General features: G+C 38.5%; 1 protein-coding gene across 3 annotated transcripts in view; it reads left to right on the top strand.

Moving 5' to 3' along the window:
- The window catches only part of hdac7a (histone deacetylase 7a), a 121,179-nt gene that overhangs the window by 73,153 nt on the left and 31,499 nt on the right, over nt 1–16,527 (top strand). For all 3 annotated transcript variants that reach the window (XM_067446837.1, XM_067446836.1, XM_067446838.1), the window contains exons 6-16: nt 48–142; nt 3,829–3,951; nt 4,621–4,727; nt 5,981–6,082; nt 7,933–8,089; nt 9,452–9,630; nt 10,515–10,697; nt 11,490–11,706; nt 11,819–11,952; nt 13,774–13,894; nt 14,139–14,188. In XM_067446837.1, the coding sequence (XP_067302938.1) occupies nt 48–142; nt 3,829–3,951; nt 4,621–4,727; nt 5,981–6,082; nt 7,933–8,089; nt 9,452–9,630; nt 10,515–10,697; nt 11,490–11,706; nt 11,819–11,952; nt 13,774–13,894; nt 14,139–14,188 (1,468 nt within the window). The remainder of the gene's footprint in view (nt 1–47; nt 143–3,828; nt 3,952–4,620; nt 4,728–5,980; nt 6,083–7,932; nt 8,090–9,451; nt 9,631–10,514; nt 10,698–11,489; nt 11,707–11,818; nt 11,953–13,773; nt 13,895–14,138; nt 14,189–16,527) is intronic.

The following is a 16,527-nucleotide window of genomic DNA, read 5'->3' as shown; positions in this document are numbered from 1 at the left end:
GTCCTTATTATCAGCATGTAAGATAAAGATCTTTTGTGTTGTCACAGGGAGTTGGTTCCAGATCCCAGCGCTCCCCTACAGCCGCTCACAAAACCAACTCTCAGAGAAGGACCCGACGAACCGACTAACCTGAGACGAGCACGTACGTCACCGTCCAACATGCATATAAACAACATCACATGAGAGTTCATTCATCAAAGCATGACATCACCATCTACATACAGATCACACACACACACACACACACACACACACACACACACACACACACACACACACACACACACACACACACACACACACACACACACACACACACACAGACAAACACACCTGAGATCAGGAGGCAGGGCTTGTCTTTTAGCAGGTGTGCTGTGTAGAAGCATTCCTTGATCAAACACACTCCCAGCGCCTCGCTCTGCCTCCAGGCATCACGCTGTTAACAAGGCCTTGCGTAACCTTTCGTAATTACCTCTGAAAGCCGAGAACACTCCCCTGTCAGCCCTGCGGCCGAAACACTACTGTTCATTGTGTCATAATAACTATGACTGGACATCCATTAAAGCACACAGTATACTTAATTTTTGTATGCATACTCTAGCATGTGCTCCATTTAAAAGCGTGTGCGAACGCCGACGGATGTGCTCTGGAAAGTTTCGTCTTTGTCCAATGTCTGCGCTGTTTCTCTCCAGAAGTTATTATTCTATTATAAATCGCAATTTAAGCATTTTTAGTAGTGGCTAGCTTTAACTAGCTAATTGGTAACTGGTCATACAATGCTTTGATAGCATTAGGATAACGTAGCACTTGCTGAATAGGGACAGCAATATAAAACATTTAACATAAATCTGTTCTCAAACTAAGCTCATGCTCCACTCGTCGCCATGATGGAAGCCCTACAGACATCAACATAACAGAAACTCTTCTAAACTAGCATAACAGAACATTAAACACTATTAAATCACCCACTTAGCGTTAATCTAAAAAAACATTACATAACACTTATTTTAGCATTTACTGTCCCTTTTGAGTGTCATGGCAAAGCATGCTGGGAAATAGAGATCCCAGCCCAGTTCCAGATACATTTTAGTTTGTCTAAATTAAAAGAAACGAGTTCATGAAACTGGAATAGCACTTCTGAGAGAACTTCGACTCGGCGCAGTAAAAAGGGAGGATTTTACAGCTGGGACTTTTTACCGTGCCGAGTCGAAGTACTCTCAGAAGTGCTATTCCACAATACATTATAGTTCTCCTTTTAAATACTCTTAGAAAAGCACCACGCTTTATTTTGTGTCACCATACTAGGTCGTTCAACTATTCGTGTAACTGTATTTAAATAGGGAAAACGTGGAGGTGTTTGGTCGCTTCTAACTTGATCTATGTTTGGTACCATAGTGAATGAACTGGGCTTAGTGGGCTAAGCTAAATGCTATCAGATCGTCACCGTGCGTCAGAGAGATTAAGAGCACGCACTGAGGCGAGAGAGGGATGTGTCAACTCGTCTTAGTTAAGGGAATAACAGTTTAATATGAAAAAGCGGTGGAGTATCCCTTTAAGCAACCTTCTGAACATCTTAGCAACTGCATAACAATACACCATACACTGTTCAGAGCACGTTAATAACCGCATTGCAACACCTGGCAACCAACCACGTCATTCAAGCGTTGTGGTGATGAGTTTTGCACAGTTTTTACACAGAGTTTTTTGAAAAGAAAATTGTATCTTTTCAGTGTAGAAGATTTGCTGAAGTAGTCCTTGAGAGAGTTTGTAAATACTTGACCTGTCCACTATATATCAGTTTAGTGCCGTCTGTCAGGATCACTTTGTGCTCAGTGGTCGAACGAGGAAACATTTATCATGATAACCACAAGATGCTGCGTGGAGGAATGTCATTAACTGTTAAAGTTGAGTTAGTTCAGCTGTGGAACTACGGTTTTCAACATGTCCTCTGCCAGAACTCAAGGCTGATGGTGTAATAGTGTTTTTACAATGACAGACACAATTAGCAGGAAGTGGAGAAGAGATTTCAGAACCTTCTTCATTCTGAACCAGCAGCAAGAGCATAGAGCTGTAACTGTGGGATCAAAGGAAGTTTATGCCACATTTGCATATAAATAGGTACAGGTCAAAAGGGATGTGCAAAACTACCTCTAAATCGAAAATCGACTAATTGTTGGGTCATTTAAATGAGTAGTTGACTAGTTGGTCTTAAAGGGATATTCCAACATTTTGTCATCAATTATTCATACTCGTGTCATTCCAAACCAAGGCTTTCATTAATCTTCGAAATACAAATGAAAATACACTATATTGCCAAAAAGTTTTGGGATGCCTGCCTTTACATGCACATGAACTTTAATGACACCCCATTCTTAATCTGTAGGGTTTAATATGGAGTTGGTCCACCCTTTGCAGCTAAAACAGCTTTAACTCTTCTGGGAAGGCTTTCCTCAAGGTTTAGGAGTGTGTTTATGGGAATATTTGACCATTCTTCTAGAAGCACATCTTGTGAGGTCAGGCACTGATGTTGGATGAGAAGGCCTGGCTCTCAGTCTCCGCTTTAATTCATCCCAAACGTGATCTATCGGGTTGAGCTCAGGACTCTGTGCAGGACAGTCAAGTTCCTCCACACCAAACTCGCTCATCCATGTCTTTATGGACCGACGCTCTGGTGCGCAGTCATGTTGGAACAGGAAGGGGCCATCACCAAACTGTTCCCACAAAGTTGGGAGCATAAAATATGTCCAAAACGTCTTGGAATGCTGAAGCATAAAGAGTTCCTTTCACTGTAACTAAACAACCCATACCATAATCCCTCCTCCACCTAACTTTACACTTGGCACAGTGCAGTCAGGCAAATACTGTTCTCCTGGAAACTACCAAACCCAGACTCGTCCTTTGGATTGCCAGACAGAGAAGCGTGATTGGTCACTCCAGAGAACACGTCTCTGCTCTAGAGTCCAGTGGCGGCGTGTTTTACTCCACTGCATCCCACGCTTTACATTGCACTTGGTGAAGTAAGGCTTAGATGAGCTCAGCCATTGAAACCCATTCCATGAAGCTCTTCACACACTGATCTTGAGCTAATCTGAAGGCCACATGAAGTTTGGAGGTCTGTAGCTATTGACTCTGCAGAAAGTTGGCGACTTCTGAGCACTGTGCACCTCAGCATGCGCTGACCCCGCTCTGTGATTTTACGTGGCCTACCACTTCATGGCTGAGTTGGTGTTGTTCCCAATTGATTTCGACTTTGTAATAACACCACTAACAGTTGACCTTGGATTATTTAGTAGTGAGGACATTCAACAAATGGACTTATTGCACAGATGGCAACCTATCCTAGCGTCTGCATGCCTAGTGCTTGATTTTATACACCTGTGACCATGGAAGTGATTGGAACACCTGAACTCAATGATTTGGAGGGGTAGCCCAATACTTTTAGCAATATAGTGTATTTTTAATGAAATATGAGAGATTTATAAAGTCAATTCCACCAAAACTGACACTTCTTCTTTTGAAGAGACACGATCACTATATGATGAATAAGCAATATCACACAAATAACCGTGCAGATATCACTCCGAGGTACGTAGGCATTTACAGCCGTGCCTATATACAGCCATATTGCATAGATACGAGTGTGATATTGAGTTACGAAAAACAACTTGTTTTTTGAACAAACTACGATTGACCCTGCAGAAGTACTGTAAATGAGCTAGTTGACAGTTTACTATATGACCCAAACCAGATCAAAAGTATTAAGGAAGTTTCTCATCCTTTTTGGTAATGCTATTGTTTTTTTGTTTTTTGTTTTGTTCTTGTCCGCAGGGTCAGAGCCCAACCTGAAGGTGAAGCATAAGTTAAAGAAGCACCTGAACACCCGTAAGAGCCCGCTGACCCGCAAAGAGAGCGCGCCGCCCACCGTCAAGCACCGCGCTCCTGATGCGCTGGGTAACTAACTAAACCACCATGTTCTCATTTACACCTGCTGCCAGCTGAATAGTTATATTAGTTTATCATGCATATCAAATCAAGCTGCAATACACTTGTAGCATACAATACAAATGTTTTTTTCTTTTTTTACAATCACCATGGCACATTTCTCAATACTCAGGCCACTTTTTCAAAACTCTTCACACGGTTCTTCTTTCCAACTTACAGCTTGGCACAGCAGTTCATTTCACATAAAAACTGCACTAAAGCTACCCTCTTTTGACGTTATAAAACTACTATCTGAATTTACTAAAGACACGATGTAAGAAATTAGCAATAAAAGGGCATGGACAGTTATTTTTGCAGCTGACGCTATTGCAAAAAAGAAATAAAAAAGAGAGAGGTTAATTTGTGCCATTATTTAATGCCCAAAAAGGCACGTCTTAACCCATTTTGCACTTGACATGACATTGCATCTGCTTGATCACATGCAGAACTTTCCACTCCCACCTCTGCTTTTATTTTATTGCGCTCATGCTCATTTGCTCTGTGTAGTAATACTAGCCCATGGACTGTGAAGAGTTTTGAAGAAGTGCTTTAAGTAAAAACCGTAATGCATGCATTGATGTGCCGTCCATGTTTAAAATGCATTAAGTGACAGCGTGTGTGTGTGTGTGTCCCTCTCAGATTCGTCCCCCAGCAGCAGTAGCACTCCAGTATCCGGCTGCAGCTCTCCAAACGACAGCCTGCCCAATGAGAACGGAGCGCTGCCCGCTGCCAGCCTGTCCCATGAGGTAACACTCTCCAAATGCACTCCTCAGACGAGCTTCTAAGGTGTATCTTGGCTTCCTTATAATGGGACGTTCTGGTGATGCTATTATAAATCCAAGCAATTATGGAAATGACTCATTATGTAATAATGTCGTCAGTTTAAACGAAGTTAGCTTCTACCTTTTTTTCAAAAAGACAAACTGTTGAGCAAAGGACAAACTCCCGGCCGAACGCACGCACGCACACACACACACGCACAAGAGGCATGATGGGACAGTTCTTTAATATTGCTCTGGTGGGAGTTGTTTGTGCTCGACAGGGCTTGTTTCAGGAGGTTTGTGCTTCGCGCCGCCCTTTGGCATAATGACATGTTTTAAACAAAGACACTGGAGAAGGACAGCTGCAGGCAGCTGCCAGGACACCCAATCTCCGGTTTCCATCCAAAGCAGTCCTCATCGCTTTATTACTCTACGCTCCTCCATTTTTGGGTTTGCATTAATGCAGGAGTCTCCGATGGGTTGCACACAGGAACCTCGTCCGCTCGCACGCAAGAGCTGATCACACACACAGGCGGACACGCTGGTTTTTCTGCTAAGGGACAATATTTGCCCAATGGAAATTATTGCGGGCCATTTTTTACCTTTGGAGAGCTTCTTTTTTTTTTTTTTCTTCAAATAAAAATATCAACAAAATATCATTAATACTTCAATTGAATATATTACCTGAAAAACATTCTCAAGTGAAATATTTATGGCTGATAATTATAAAACAAATCAACATCAAATAGAAAGGTAACTGTAATTTATATTATTTTAATAATATAAATATATATTATAAAACACTATATGCACAAATAATGCTTTCCTAGAATTATAATATATATATATATATATATATAATTTATTTATTTTTTTATCTGATTTTTATTTTATTAATTTTTTATTATTATAAACCAACATATTTGCTAGAGGTCACCTCGGTGTCTACAGAAGTCCAGCACTAGCTCTAAAAGAGAATAAATCACATGTTAGATAACACAAATGAAACATAAACTATCTGGGTTATGTTTTTGTGGCATTTCCTCCCTGATAGCTGTTTAATGTCTGTGCCTGTGTGTGTGTGTGTGTGTGTGTGTGTGTGTGTGTGTGTGTGTGTGTGTGTGTGTGTGTGTGTGTGTGTGTGTGTGTGTGTGTGTGTGTGTGTGTGTGTGTGTGTGTGTGTGTGTGTGTGTGTGTGTGTGTGTGTGTGTGTGTGTGTGTGTGTGTGTGCGCTTTAGGCTCAGAGGCTGCTGTTGCAGGACGGGTCTCTAGCTCACTTCACAGTGCAGAATCCATCCAGTCTGCCCACCATCACGCTAGGCCTCCCCGCAAACACCAAGGTATCGCAATCGCCACCATTCAACGCTGCTTCTCTTACAGATGTTTTATACTTTACATTTATATTAAATTGAATGAGTGCTTTTTGACCCATTTACTTTATTAGAAATAGGATTTAAATGTACTTATTAGCATTTTTGGGCAAATAAAATATACTTTAAGTTTAATTTCCATTGAAACTTGTGTGTCATGTATTTATATATATATATATATATATATATATATATATATATATATATATATATATATATATATATATATATATATATTAACAAGTGCACTTCTTTAAAACACAACAAAAGATTATTGAAACATGTAAGTTAAGTGTGTTAGGAAACCTTCATGAACGTGTTCTGTTTTTAAATACACTTAAGTGGCCTTTATTTCATTAAAAATAAAGATTTAAAATTTGAAGATTTTATAGATTTTGTAATAAATGTTCACTAATACCCAAATTACAATTTTGAAAACCATAAGACGCATCACTTTTCTGTTTATTAAGCGATTAGAATATGGATAATATTCAGTCCCAGATGGTTATTAGTCCATCTAACATTCCAGCCATGATCAATAGAAACAAAATTGTAATGAACTGAAAATTGCAATGCAATGACAAAACTGCACTGCTCCCATTACAACCAACAAAGCTGTCAACACTGCAAGCTGGACAACATCTGTATAGGGGTGTAGGCTAGCTGTCATGCCAGCTGTGCTGGGGAAACATTAAAAAACACCACTTTTATTTTTAAAATCACCCACAAATGAGTGAAAGCCTCTCAACTAACATGAGAACAAGGGAAATAAAAGTTACAAATTTGTTGCTTTTCACGTAAAAGTAATAAAATGACATCAAGTGGTGACACAACATTGAAAATTGTTTAGCCAATAATTCTCCACATGAAACATCGAGGCACAGCCATGTCCTGTCATTAGTTGCATTAAAACGATAGTTCACCCAAAAATGAAAATTAGCCCATTTTACTCACCCTCAAGCCATCCTAGGTGTGTATGACATTCTTGTTTCAGACGAATACAATCAGAGTTATATTAAAACATTTCCTGGCTAATCTAAGTTTTATAATGGCAGTGAATGGCTGTTTCTGGTTTTAGGTTTATACAAGTGCATCCATCATCATATAACTGCTTCACACGGCTCCTTCTGAAGTGAACCGAGGCGTTTGTGTAAGAAAAATATCCATATTTAAAACTTTACAAACTGTCTCTAATTTCTGCTAACTGCTGTCCCCGCGTTCACGAGCGACTGGCGCTCCAGCGTATGTCATAGGACGCAGGCGTAGCACAAGTTCTGGTGGCGAACACAGAAGCGCACAGGACGGAGCAAAACTGACTTGGTTCTCGCAAGAACTAGCATATTCTCACCGGAGCGCCATACGACAGTAGCGAATATTAGAGATTACAGTTTGTAACTTGTTAAATATGGATATTTTTCTCACACAAACGCATCGGTTCATTTCAGAAGGCCTTTATTATCCCCCTGGAGCCGTGGGAACAGAAACAGCCATTCACTGACATTATAAAGCTTGGATTAGCCAGGACACTTTTTAATATAACTGATTGTATTCATCTGAAAGAAGAGTTTCATATCCATCTAGGACAGCTTGAGGGTGAGTAAAGCATGGAGTCATTTTCATTTTCGTGTGAACTCTCATTTTAAATAATATTTTTTTCTCATTATGTCAGAACAGAAGCGAGACCCATTTAGAGCCACTGTAATGTATTTTTAAGCTGTTCCTCATTCTTGCAAGTGTCACCTCATCATCTATTTTGCGGCCGCAGTTGCAGTCTAAAGCTGGTAGCATCATGTAGTAAGCGCTGGCCTGTGTCTCTGTAGGCGGAGAGCGAGCTGGGCTCCCTGAAGCTGGGCCGGCTGATGCCGGGTGGCTCTTCGCTGCTGGTTCCCTTGGGTGTGGAAGAGCAGACAGGACAGCTCATGCAGCCCGTCCTCATCCTGGAGCCCTCCGGACTCGTTCACGCCCCTTTGTTGGCCGGTAAGAGCGCTGCAGTGTCAGTCTGAGCGTTTCACTGCTCAAATGCTGTTTGCTTGATGTGTTCGCCATCTAGTGGTCACTACTTGACACGACGGGGAAGAGCCGTTGGGAAACACACCAGTGACAAAATATTTTCAGAATATAAATTATAAAGGACAATTTTTTTGTCATTTAAATGGATTTGTTGTATATTTATAATTATTATTTATATTGATGATAATTTAATAATAAATAATTTAGTAATAATTAATAATACTTTTTTTATTTTTTTATTTTATTTAGTGCGTTAGCAACCAAACAAAAAGTTGTAGTTGTAGTTTTTAAAAGAAATTAATTCAGCAACGGCATATTGAATTAATTAAATATGAAAATAAAGACATATAACATTATAAAAGATTTCTATTTTAAATAAATGCTGTTCTTTTGATTCATTTGTCTATGAATCCTGGGGAAAAAAGTATAACGTTTCCAGTAACACTTTAGTACGGGGAACACATATTCACTATTAACAAAGACTTAATAAACTCCTAATTTACTGCTTATTAATAGTTAGTAAGGTAGTTTTGTAGCATTTTAATTTTAGGTATTGGGTACGGTTAAGGGATGTAGATAAAATATGGTCATGCAGAACATTAATATGTGCTTTATAAGTACTAATAAACAGCCAATATCCTTGTAATATGCATGCTAAAAGTTAATAGTTAATAACTGAACCTTATAATAAAGTGTTACCACGTTTCCCACAAAACTATTCATCGGTTTTACAACATTAATATACAGAAATATTTCCTGTTCATCAAATCCTCATCATGAGAATGATTTCTGGAGGATCATGTGACACTGAAGACTGGAGTAATGATGCTGAACATTCAGCTTTGATCACAGGAATAAATTACATTTCACAATATATAGAATAGAAATATATATTAGAATAGAAAACAGCTATTTTAAATTGTAATAATATTTCACAATATTACTGTTTTTACTATATTAATGCATTGTGGAATGGCAGTGTATATTATAATGCTATTTATTTTATTTCATATAAAATATACCACTATATTAATTATAGATTTTAGATTTAGATTTTAATAATCTTAGTTTTACTAAATGCACCTTAATATTAAAGAGCTTAAATACAAAATACCACATTAAAAGAAATTATAACATGTATAACTTTCTGTATTTTGTGTGTTTATAATTCATGTACCCTGTTGACTGAGTTCCTGCTGGTGAAATTGTTATATTTAAGGCATCGTGGAATGTTTTTCTACTTTGCTTGATATTATGATACCTAGCTTGAATGTAATGCTTTCATCTACTGAAAGTGTAATGGGATTTGTCCCGGCTGCCTGTGATCAGTTCCAGGTCTGGGTCCGGTTCCTCTTCAGTTCAGCGCGTCTGGTCCTCATAAGCCGCTGAGCCGCACGCGCTCGGAGCCGCTGCCCCAGAGTCCCCGCGGCCTCCACCCTCACCTGCTGCAGCAGCAGCACAGCACACAGCTGCTGGAGAGACTCAAACAGCAGACACACCTGGGCAAGGTACAGCGACAGTGCTACGATCATTGGCCAGATCTGACTCAAATCTGTCGTTTTTTTATTTCGGTGGTTCAGTTTAGGCATGCGGACCCACTTTTTATATTAGGTGGACTTAAAGGGTTAGTTCACCCAAAAATTAAATTGATGTCTCACCCTAATGTCGTTCCACACCCGTAAGACCTCCGTTCATCTTCAGACACAGTTTTTTATATTTAGTCCGAGAGCAAATGCAAGTGTATGCACACTATACTGTCCATGTCCATCATCAATAAAAACATCATCAAAGTAGTCCATATGAGACATCAGTGGGTTCATTAGAATCTCTTGAAGCATCGAAAATACATTTAGGTCCAAAAATAACAAAAACTATGACTTTATTCAGCATTGTCTTCTCTTCCGCGTTTGGTTTCAATCCGCGTTCGCGACTGCGCAGTAACGCTGCTGACGCGTTATCTGGTGCGTGTGAGCTTCGTTTATAGTCTGAGTTAGACTGCGCAATCGGATTGAAAACAAACACAAAAGAGAAGACAATGCTGAATAAAGTCATATTTATTTTAATTTTTGGACCAAAATGTATTTTCGATGCTTCAAGAGATTCTAACTAACCCACAGATGTCTCATATGGACTACTTTGATGATGTTTTTATTCCCTTTCTGGAAATGGACAGTATAGTGTGCATATGTCTTTAATGGAGAGACAGAAAGCTCTCGGACTAAATATAAAATATTTTAAACTGTGACTGAAGATGAACGGTCATTAATGACATAATTTTTGGGTGAACTAACCCTTTTCTACTACGTATTAACATTTAAATTCCTAATTTGATACAATGCACTTCTTGTGTATATACATGTTTTTACATTGTACTTCCACTTGTGTCCAAAAGCTCATGTCGAAGTCCAGCGAGAAGCGTCGCCTCCAGCAGATCCCCTCAGAGGACATGGACTCAGAGGAGGTGGGGCCGTCAGCCGGCGACGGCCATCCGGGGCAGGTCAGGGCGGAGTCACAGAGAGAGCTGGAGAACCAGGAGGAGCAGATCAACCTGCAGCACACCCTCATTCTCAACCAGGTTAGACGCAGACATGGAGAAGATTCAGAATAAACCAAGCTTTGTAGGCAAAATGCTCTGACAAAATATTATTACAGGTGAGGGGGGAGCCAAAAACGAAACTTTCCAATGATTGTTTGAATGACAAAAAGACATCTGATTTAGATGTTTAGTCACATGATACTTCAGAAATCATTTTAATGTGGTTATTTGATGATTAAGAAACATTTCTGATTAGTTTTAATAATGTTAAAAACAGTTTTGATGCTTAATATTTTTGCAGAAACCATGATAAAAAAATTCAATAAAAGGTTCAAAAGAACAGAAACAAAAAACATTTTGTAATGTTATAAATGTCTTTACTTTACATTTATTGCATCCTTGCAGAATAGCAATATTCATTTCTTAAATAATAATAATAAAAAAAAAAAATCCAAACTGTTAACCAAACAAAAAAGTTGTTTTCTTGAATAAAGAAAAGCCATTTTTATTTCCTCCATTAATAGCCTTACACTGACATTGTTATTATGATTTTTAATATTATCATTATTATCCATTAATAAAAGGTACAACAATTTACAGTGAGGTCATTTTTATTTTACGTTATAGCTACTTATTTTTTAAATTACAATCAAATATTTTTTTTAATTTACACCGTCCATCATGAGGTATACATACCATTAATACGTCATGCATCATCATTTTTTTCATATACGTTTTTTTTATATTAAATTCTATTACAGTCATTAATCACTTCCCAGTAATACATGTAAGCATGTTTTCATATAACGTCCCAAAATGCTTTCTTTGCAGTCCCGTCTGTGGGAAACGCAAAAACAGCTTCAGCATCTCCGCAGACAGACGGCTCACATGGAGACACTGACGGTACCCATGATGCTCGGCGGCATGCACCGGCCGCTCTCTCGTACACAGTCGTCTCCAGCTTCCACCTCGCTGACGCTGCCGGACAAAGCCTTGCCTCTGACCACAGCGACAGAGCCGCCCCAGAGCCAACCTCGCTTCACCACGGGTACAGAGTCTCCACCGGCCCCCTGAAACTCTTCACCAAATGATACGGTCTCACTGACTCAAACCTCTGTGTGTGTGTGTGTGTGTGTGTGTGTGTGTGTGTGTGTGTGTAGGTCTGGTGTACGACTCCCAAATGCTGAAGCACCAGTGCACGTGTGGAGACAACAGCAGCCACCCGGAGCATGCTGGGAGAATCCAGAGCATCTGGTCACGCCTGCAGGAGCGGGGCCTCAGGGGCCAGTGTGAGGTATTTACAGCCGGCACTACCTCTCCTTTCCTAAAGGGGGCGCTGAATAATCTGCCTAGCATCAACATAGAAGGTGCGGTTCATCCCAAAAATCCCAAAAATGAACTCTCTCGTTATGTCTTCACTCTCTCATGTTCTTTTTTCATGTGGAAGGAACACACAAAAGACAACTTTTTAGACGTCTTCAATAATCTGTGAAGCTCCAGAAAGCACAATAAAGCAGCTTATATGATGCATTCAATGCATTCGAGTCTCCTGAAGCTACGTGAGAGATTCATGTGAGATTTAAGTTGCTATTTAAAAGCAACTTGTTTGAGGCTATTTGTTTGATCCAGTGTCATGAGAAATCAGGTGACATCCGATTTGTGCTATTATATTAAGCAATTATATTCATGTTTAAAGTTAATGTGATTTGTGTGTGCTTAGTACACTTAAGAATGATAGATGATGACACTGCTTCTCAAATAAAAACTCACAAAACATTGATTACATTTTCTTATTTCAAAATTCTATGTTCTTTTTATTTTCTAGCTTAAGAATGCAGTTACAGTTATTTAGTTTTTCTTAAAGTCCCCATGAAATCAAAATGTAAGTTTTTTTGGCTTTTAGTATGAATATGTTAGACTATGAGCTAGTGGGCTCCAAAGAAAAATGCTAAAATTCACATTCTGACAATATAATCATTTAAAACGTTCACTTTTTCACTTCCGCCAATATGGATTAATGAATTTGATGACATCACTCCTCATAAGATTTTCTGGCCAATCAAATGCTCTCTAGAATCTGAAGCCCCGCCCCCTACATTATAAATAGACGCTGAAACTATGGCTAAAATCAGTCATTTTTTCACACATTTACTGTTTTCTATGGCACATAGTGCACTATATAGGGGATAGGGAACTATTCAGACAAAGGAATTTTGGGGTGAATGAAGTTTGGTTTTATGTTAATGTCCCGTGAACCGCCACAGCTCCGGTCCAGAGACACGATAGCACAGATCGAATCATATGTGCAAGTCGGTGCAGAGCACAAAACATATCGGAAACGCTTGAATTCTGCACAGAAATCTTTTTATTTTATTTTATTTTTTTGCTTTAGTAACAGTTTCATAGTAAATCTTGAGGGAGTATTACACTGTGGCTGTCATTAGCTGTCAAATGTGGCTTTACCGAGCTCAACAGCTCTGGACGAGGCTGTGATATAAACAAAACGCTATTGGCTGTTTTAAAAAAGGGGAGGAGCTGCTCAATATGTCCCTCCCTGTCTTCCTGTTACAGTGGAAATTACATCAGTGCATTGAATAATGCAGCGTGTTTCAGGGCACTTCACTGGGCCTTTAAGAATGTTTAAGAATGTTTAAATGTTTTTGTGAGACCCGAGACCATCGTCATGAAAATCTCTTTTTGAGTTGATCGGCAAGTCTTTGGAAAATACTATACAATCAGATAACATCAAATCCTGTCATTTTCTTCTTAAAAAAAATGCTAATCTTAAGAAAATAATTGATAACAAGATTTAAAAAGAGAAATAAATTGCATTCTTACAAACTTTTGGTGACTCCGGGTCACAGCACCTCAATATTTTCACTTTTAAAAATGACTTAAAATCTCTTCAGACAAAACTTTTAAATGAGATACTGACGACAGTTTTGTTCAGTTTCAGTTCTCATTCACTTTCCCTATACTGATAAGAGTCTGCAAAAAAAGAGGGAAATTCGCCAGTGTCCAGAAACCACCACTCTTTGAATAACTCCAGTGTCACTATCGCCGCCACCATGAGAAGTCTCTCTCATCATCTTTGATGTTTCTGCTTCCTCTGCAGAGTATTCGAGGAAGGAAGGCCACCCTAGAAGAGTTGCAGTCTGTCCACACGGAGCGCCACGTCCTGCTGTACGGCACCAATCCACTCAACCGCCTCAAACTGGACAATCGCAAACTGGCCGGTAACACATCATCACACACACACACACACACACACACACACACACACACACACGACTCGGATCTGATAGACATGAGTCAGCTGCAGCCTGGCCAGCACAACACCTCATTTTTCAATGCAAAGACACAAAGGCACGCCAACACACGAATAAGAGCGACTTTCAAAATGACTAAAGGGTTGGAAATGTCAAACGTCGATTGCGAGAATGACAGTTAATCTGCCTGACGTCACTCTGTGTCCAACAGGCATACTGTCACAGCGGATGTTCGTCATGCTGCCCTGTGGGGGAGTCGGGGTAAGTGAAAACACACACACACACACACACACACACACACACACACTCTCGCTCTCTCTCTCTTTAACATAGCCATAACCCTTCAGAAAAAAATACGTTAGATCAGAAACTGAGTAGAGATGCATGATATGTTCGTGGTCAACATATTACATGTTGCTAACTGGGGAAATTTCATTGTGATTATTGATAAAGAAAGTGCAATTCCAGCAGAGAATCATACAGCATATATTGTTTGGCATGTACAGTGAGACAGTGTCTGTTTGCATAGAAGCATGACCCGGAAAATATGGTGTTTTTAGCCAAGTTAGCATATCTTGTTGCTCTGTGAGGGTTATTTCAAGATCCTGGTGTCATTTTACACTGTGTTTTGGCTCGTTTTAATTGTTATTGTCTGCTGTAAGTGCTAATAGACCGTAACACTTTATTCCAATGGTCCACTTTAGTCATTCTACTGACTATAAGTAACTTTGCAACTACATGTCAACTTATTCTACTTACCCCCTATTATATAACAGTCTTCTAATATGTAGTTGAAAAGTTACTTATAGTCAGTAGAATGTCTAAAGTGGACTAACAAAATAAAATGTCACCAATTTTCCCTTCTCTGTTTATGTTTATTGAAGTAAAAATAGGACAAAAAGCAAGCTCTGTTAAATGCTTTCTCGCAAAAAAAATATGCTTTTATTGCAATATTCAAGATTCACAAATCATCTATATGATCTGTATTATGTTTGTACTAGTTTCTATTGCATTATTATTATCGACCTATATCATTAATTCAACTATTAAACCAAAAACATTTTCGGTCCTCAATTTTTATAATAGATCAAATAATATACATAATAATCAAAAGTCTTTCCTTATTATGCCTACCCTCTATACTATCTATATCTAATGAGCGTCTCCTTTCTCACTGGATTTTATTCATACAAGATAAACAAATATGTATATGTAATATTTAAACTACTGTACTAATACATATGAAATGAGTACCTTTGTAATTATACATATGCAAATTACTCCTATTTAGTTATATTATTATTATTAATTACTTTGTTTATACACATTTTCTTTAAATAATTAAAAAAAAATTCCTTTTCACAATTATTCCATAGGTTTACCCCATTTACAGATATACATCTATTTTATGTATTAGTTGATGCCCTTATTGTTCATAAACATATACATTCCCCTTAGTTTATACTGACTTTATCTCATTTCGAACAGCCCCTCTTAATACAATTCGGAAGTAAATTATTATATACTTTATATATTATCTGTGCAGTGTAAAAATTAACTAAATCAGCTTATTTTAAAGCATGCAATTTCATAAAGATACATATACACAATAGTCAACCTGTTTTACGCCCTTTTCTGTAACATATATATTGGATTTATATTGATTTTATATGTGTGACCTCACTCCTCCACACAGTAAGTAACCCTAAACCACAACCTAATTCTACACTAACCCTGTAGTAAATGCATGTAGTTAATCAATATTACTCCGTACTTATACAATATACTATATATAATATAATAACACTGTAACAATGACACCTTAAAATAAAGTGTAACCAAATTCTGCCATCGTTCACTCACCCTCATGTCGTTCCAAACCCATAAGACTTTGTTCTTTTTTGGGGGATATTTTTATAGATCGATAAGAAAAATATATTTTTAATATCCTCTTATCATTTTTGTCCTATCTATATAAACTTTAACAAATTAAAAAGTACCAAAAGACATTGCAAAAGTAATCCACGGTTTAATTATAAAATTAAAGCGGTTTAACCCAAGGCTTTGCTATAAACATTGATTAAACGCATATTACATAGAGCACATCAAATATGTAAAACACAAGCTCAACTGTATTTGCCTAATGGGTCAAGCAAGCACGTTTGAGCTGCCGTTGTCATGTTGATCAATGGTTAAATGTGAATATAAGCATGACAAAACACGCTCCGCTGACGCTTGCGATGTGAAACTGTTTAAACCAGACTTTAGGGACTTTGGTTAACCATTGAAAGTACGACCATCACTGAAACATTCAAATCTGCGTTCGCGCTTCCACTGATCCGGAGAGAGTGTGCTGCCATGTAAATAGCAGCACACAAACATTTATTAAATAATAAAAATAAAAGGATTGCTCTGTGGAGAAGCGTTCAGTCTTTCCACTCGCAAATACCGCCATGTGAATAGCGAGTCGGCCATGGTGCAAACGCAACTGGCTTTTAAAGGGAATGGGAGATGAGACTCTGGTTGGTTTATTGCACGTTACGCCCAAAACACAGCCATGACTCATTGAGGGACTGGGGACAACCCTTTTGGACCATCCG

The sequence above is a fragment of the Pseudorasbora parva genome, chromosome 6 (assembly GCF_024679245.1).
Source record: "Pseudorasbora parva isolate DD20220531a chromosome 6, ASM2467924v1, whole genome shotgun sequence".
Classification (NCBI taxonomy): Eukaryota; Metazoa; Chordata; class Actinopteri; order Cypriniformes; family Gobionidae; genus Pseudorasbora; species Pseudorasbora parva.
The sequence above is the reverse complement of the archived record's forward strand: the minus strand, read 5'-3'. Positions and strand labels throughout refer to the sequence as shown.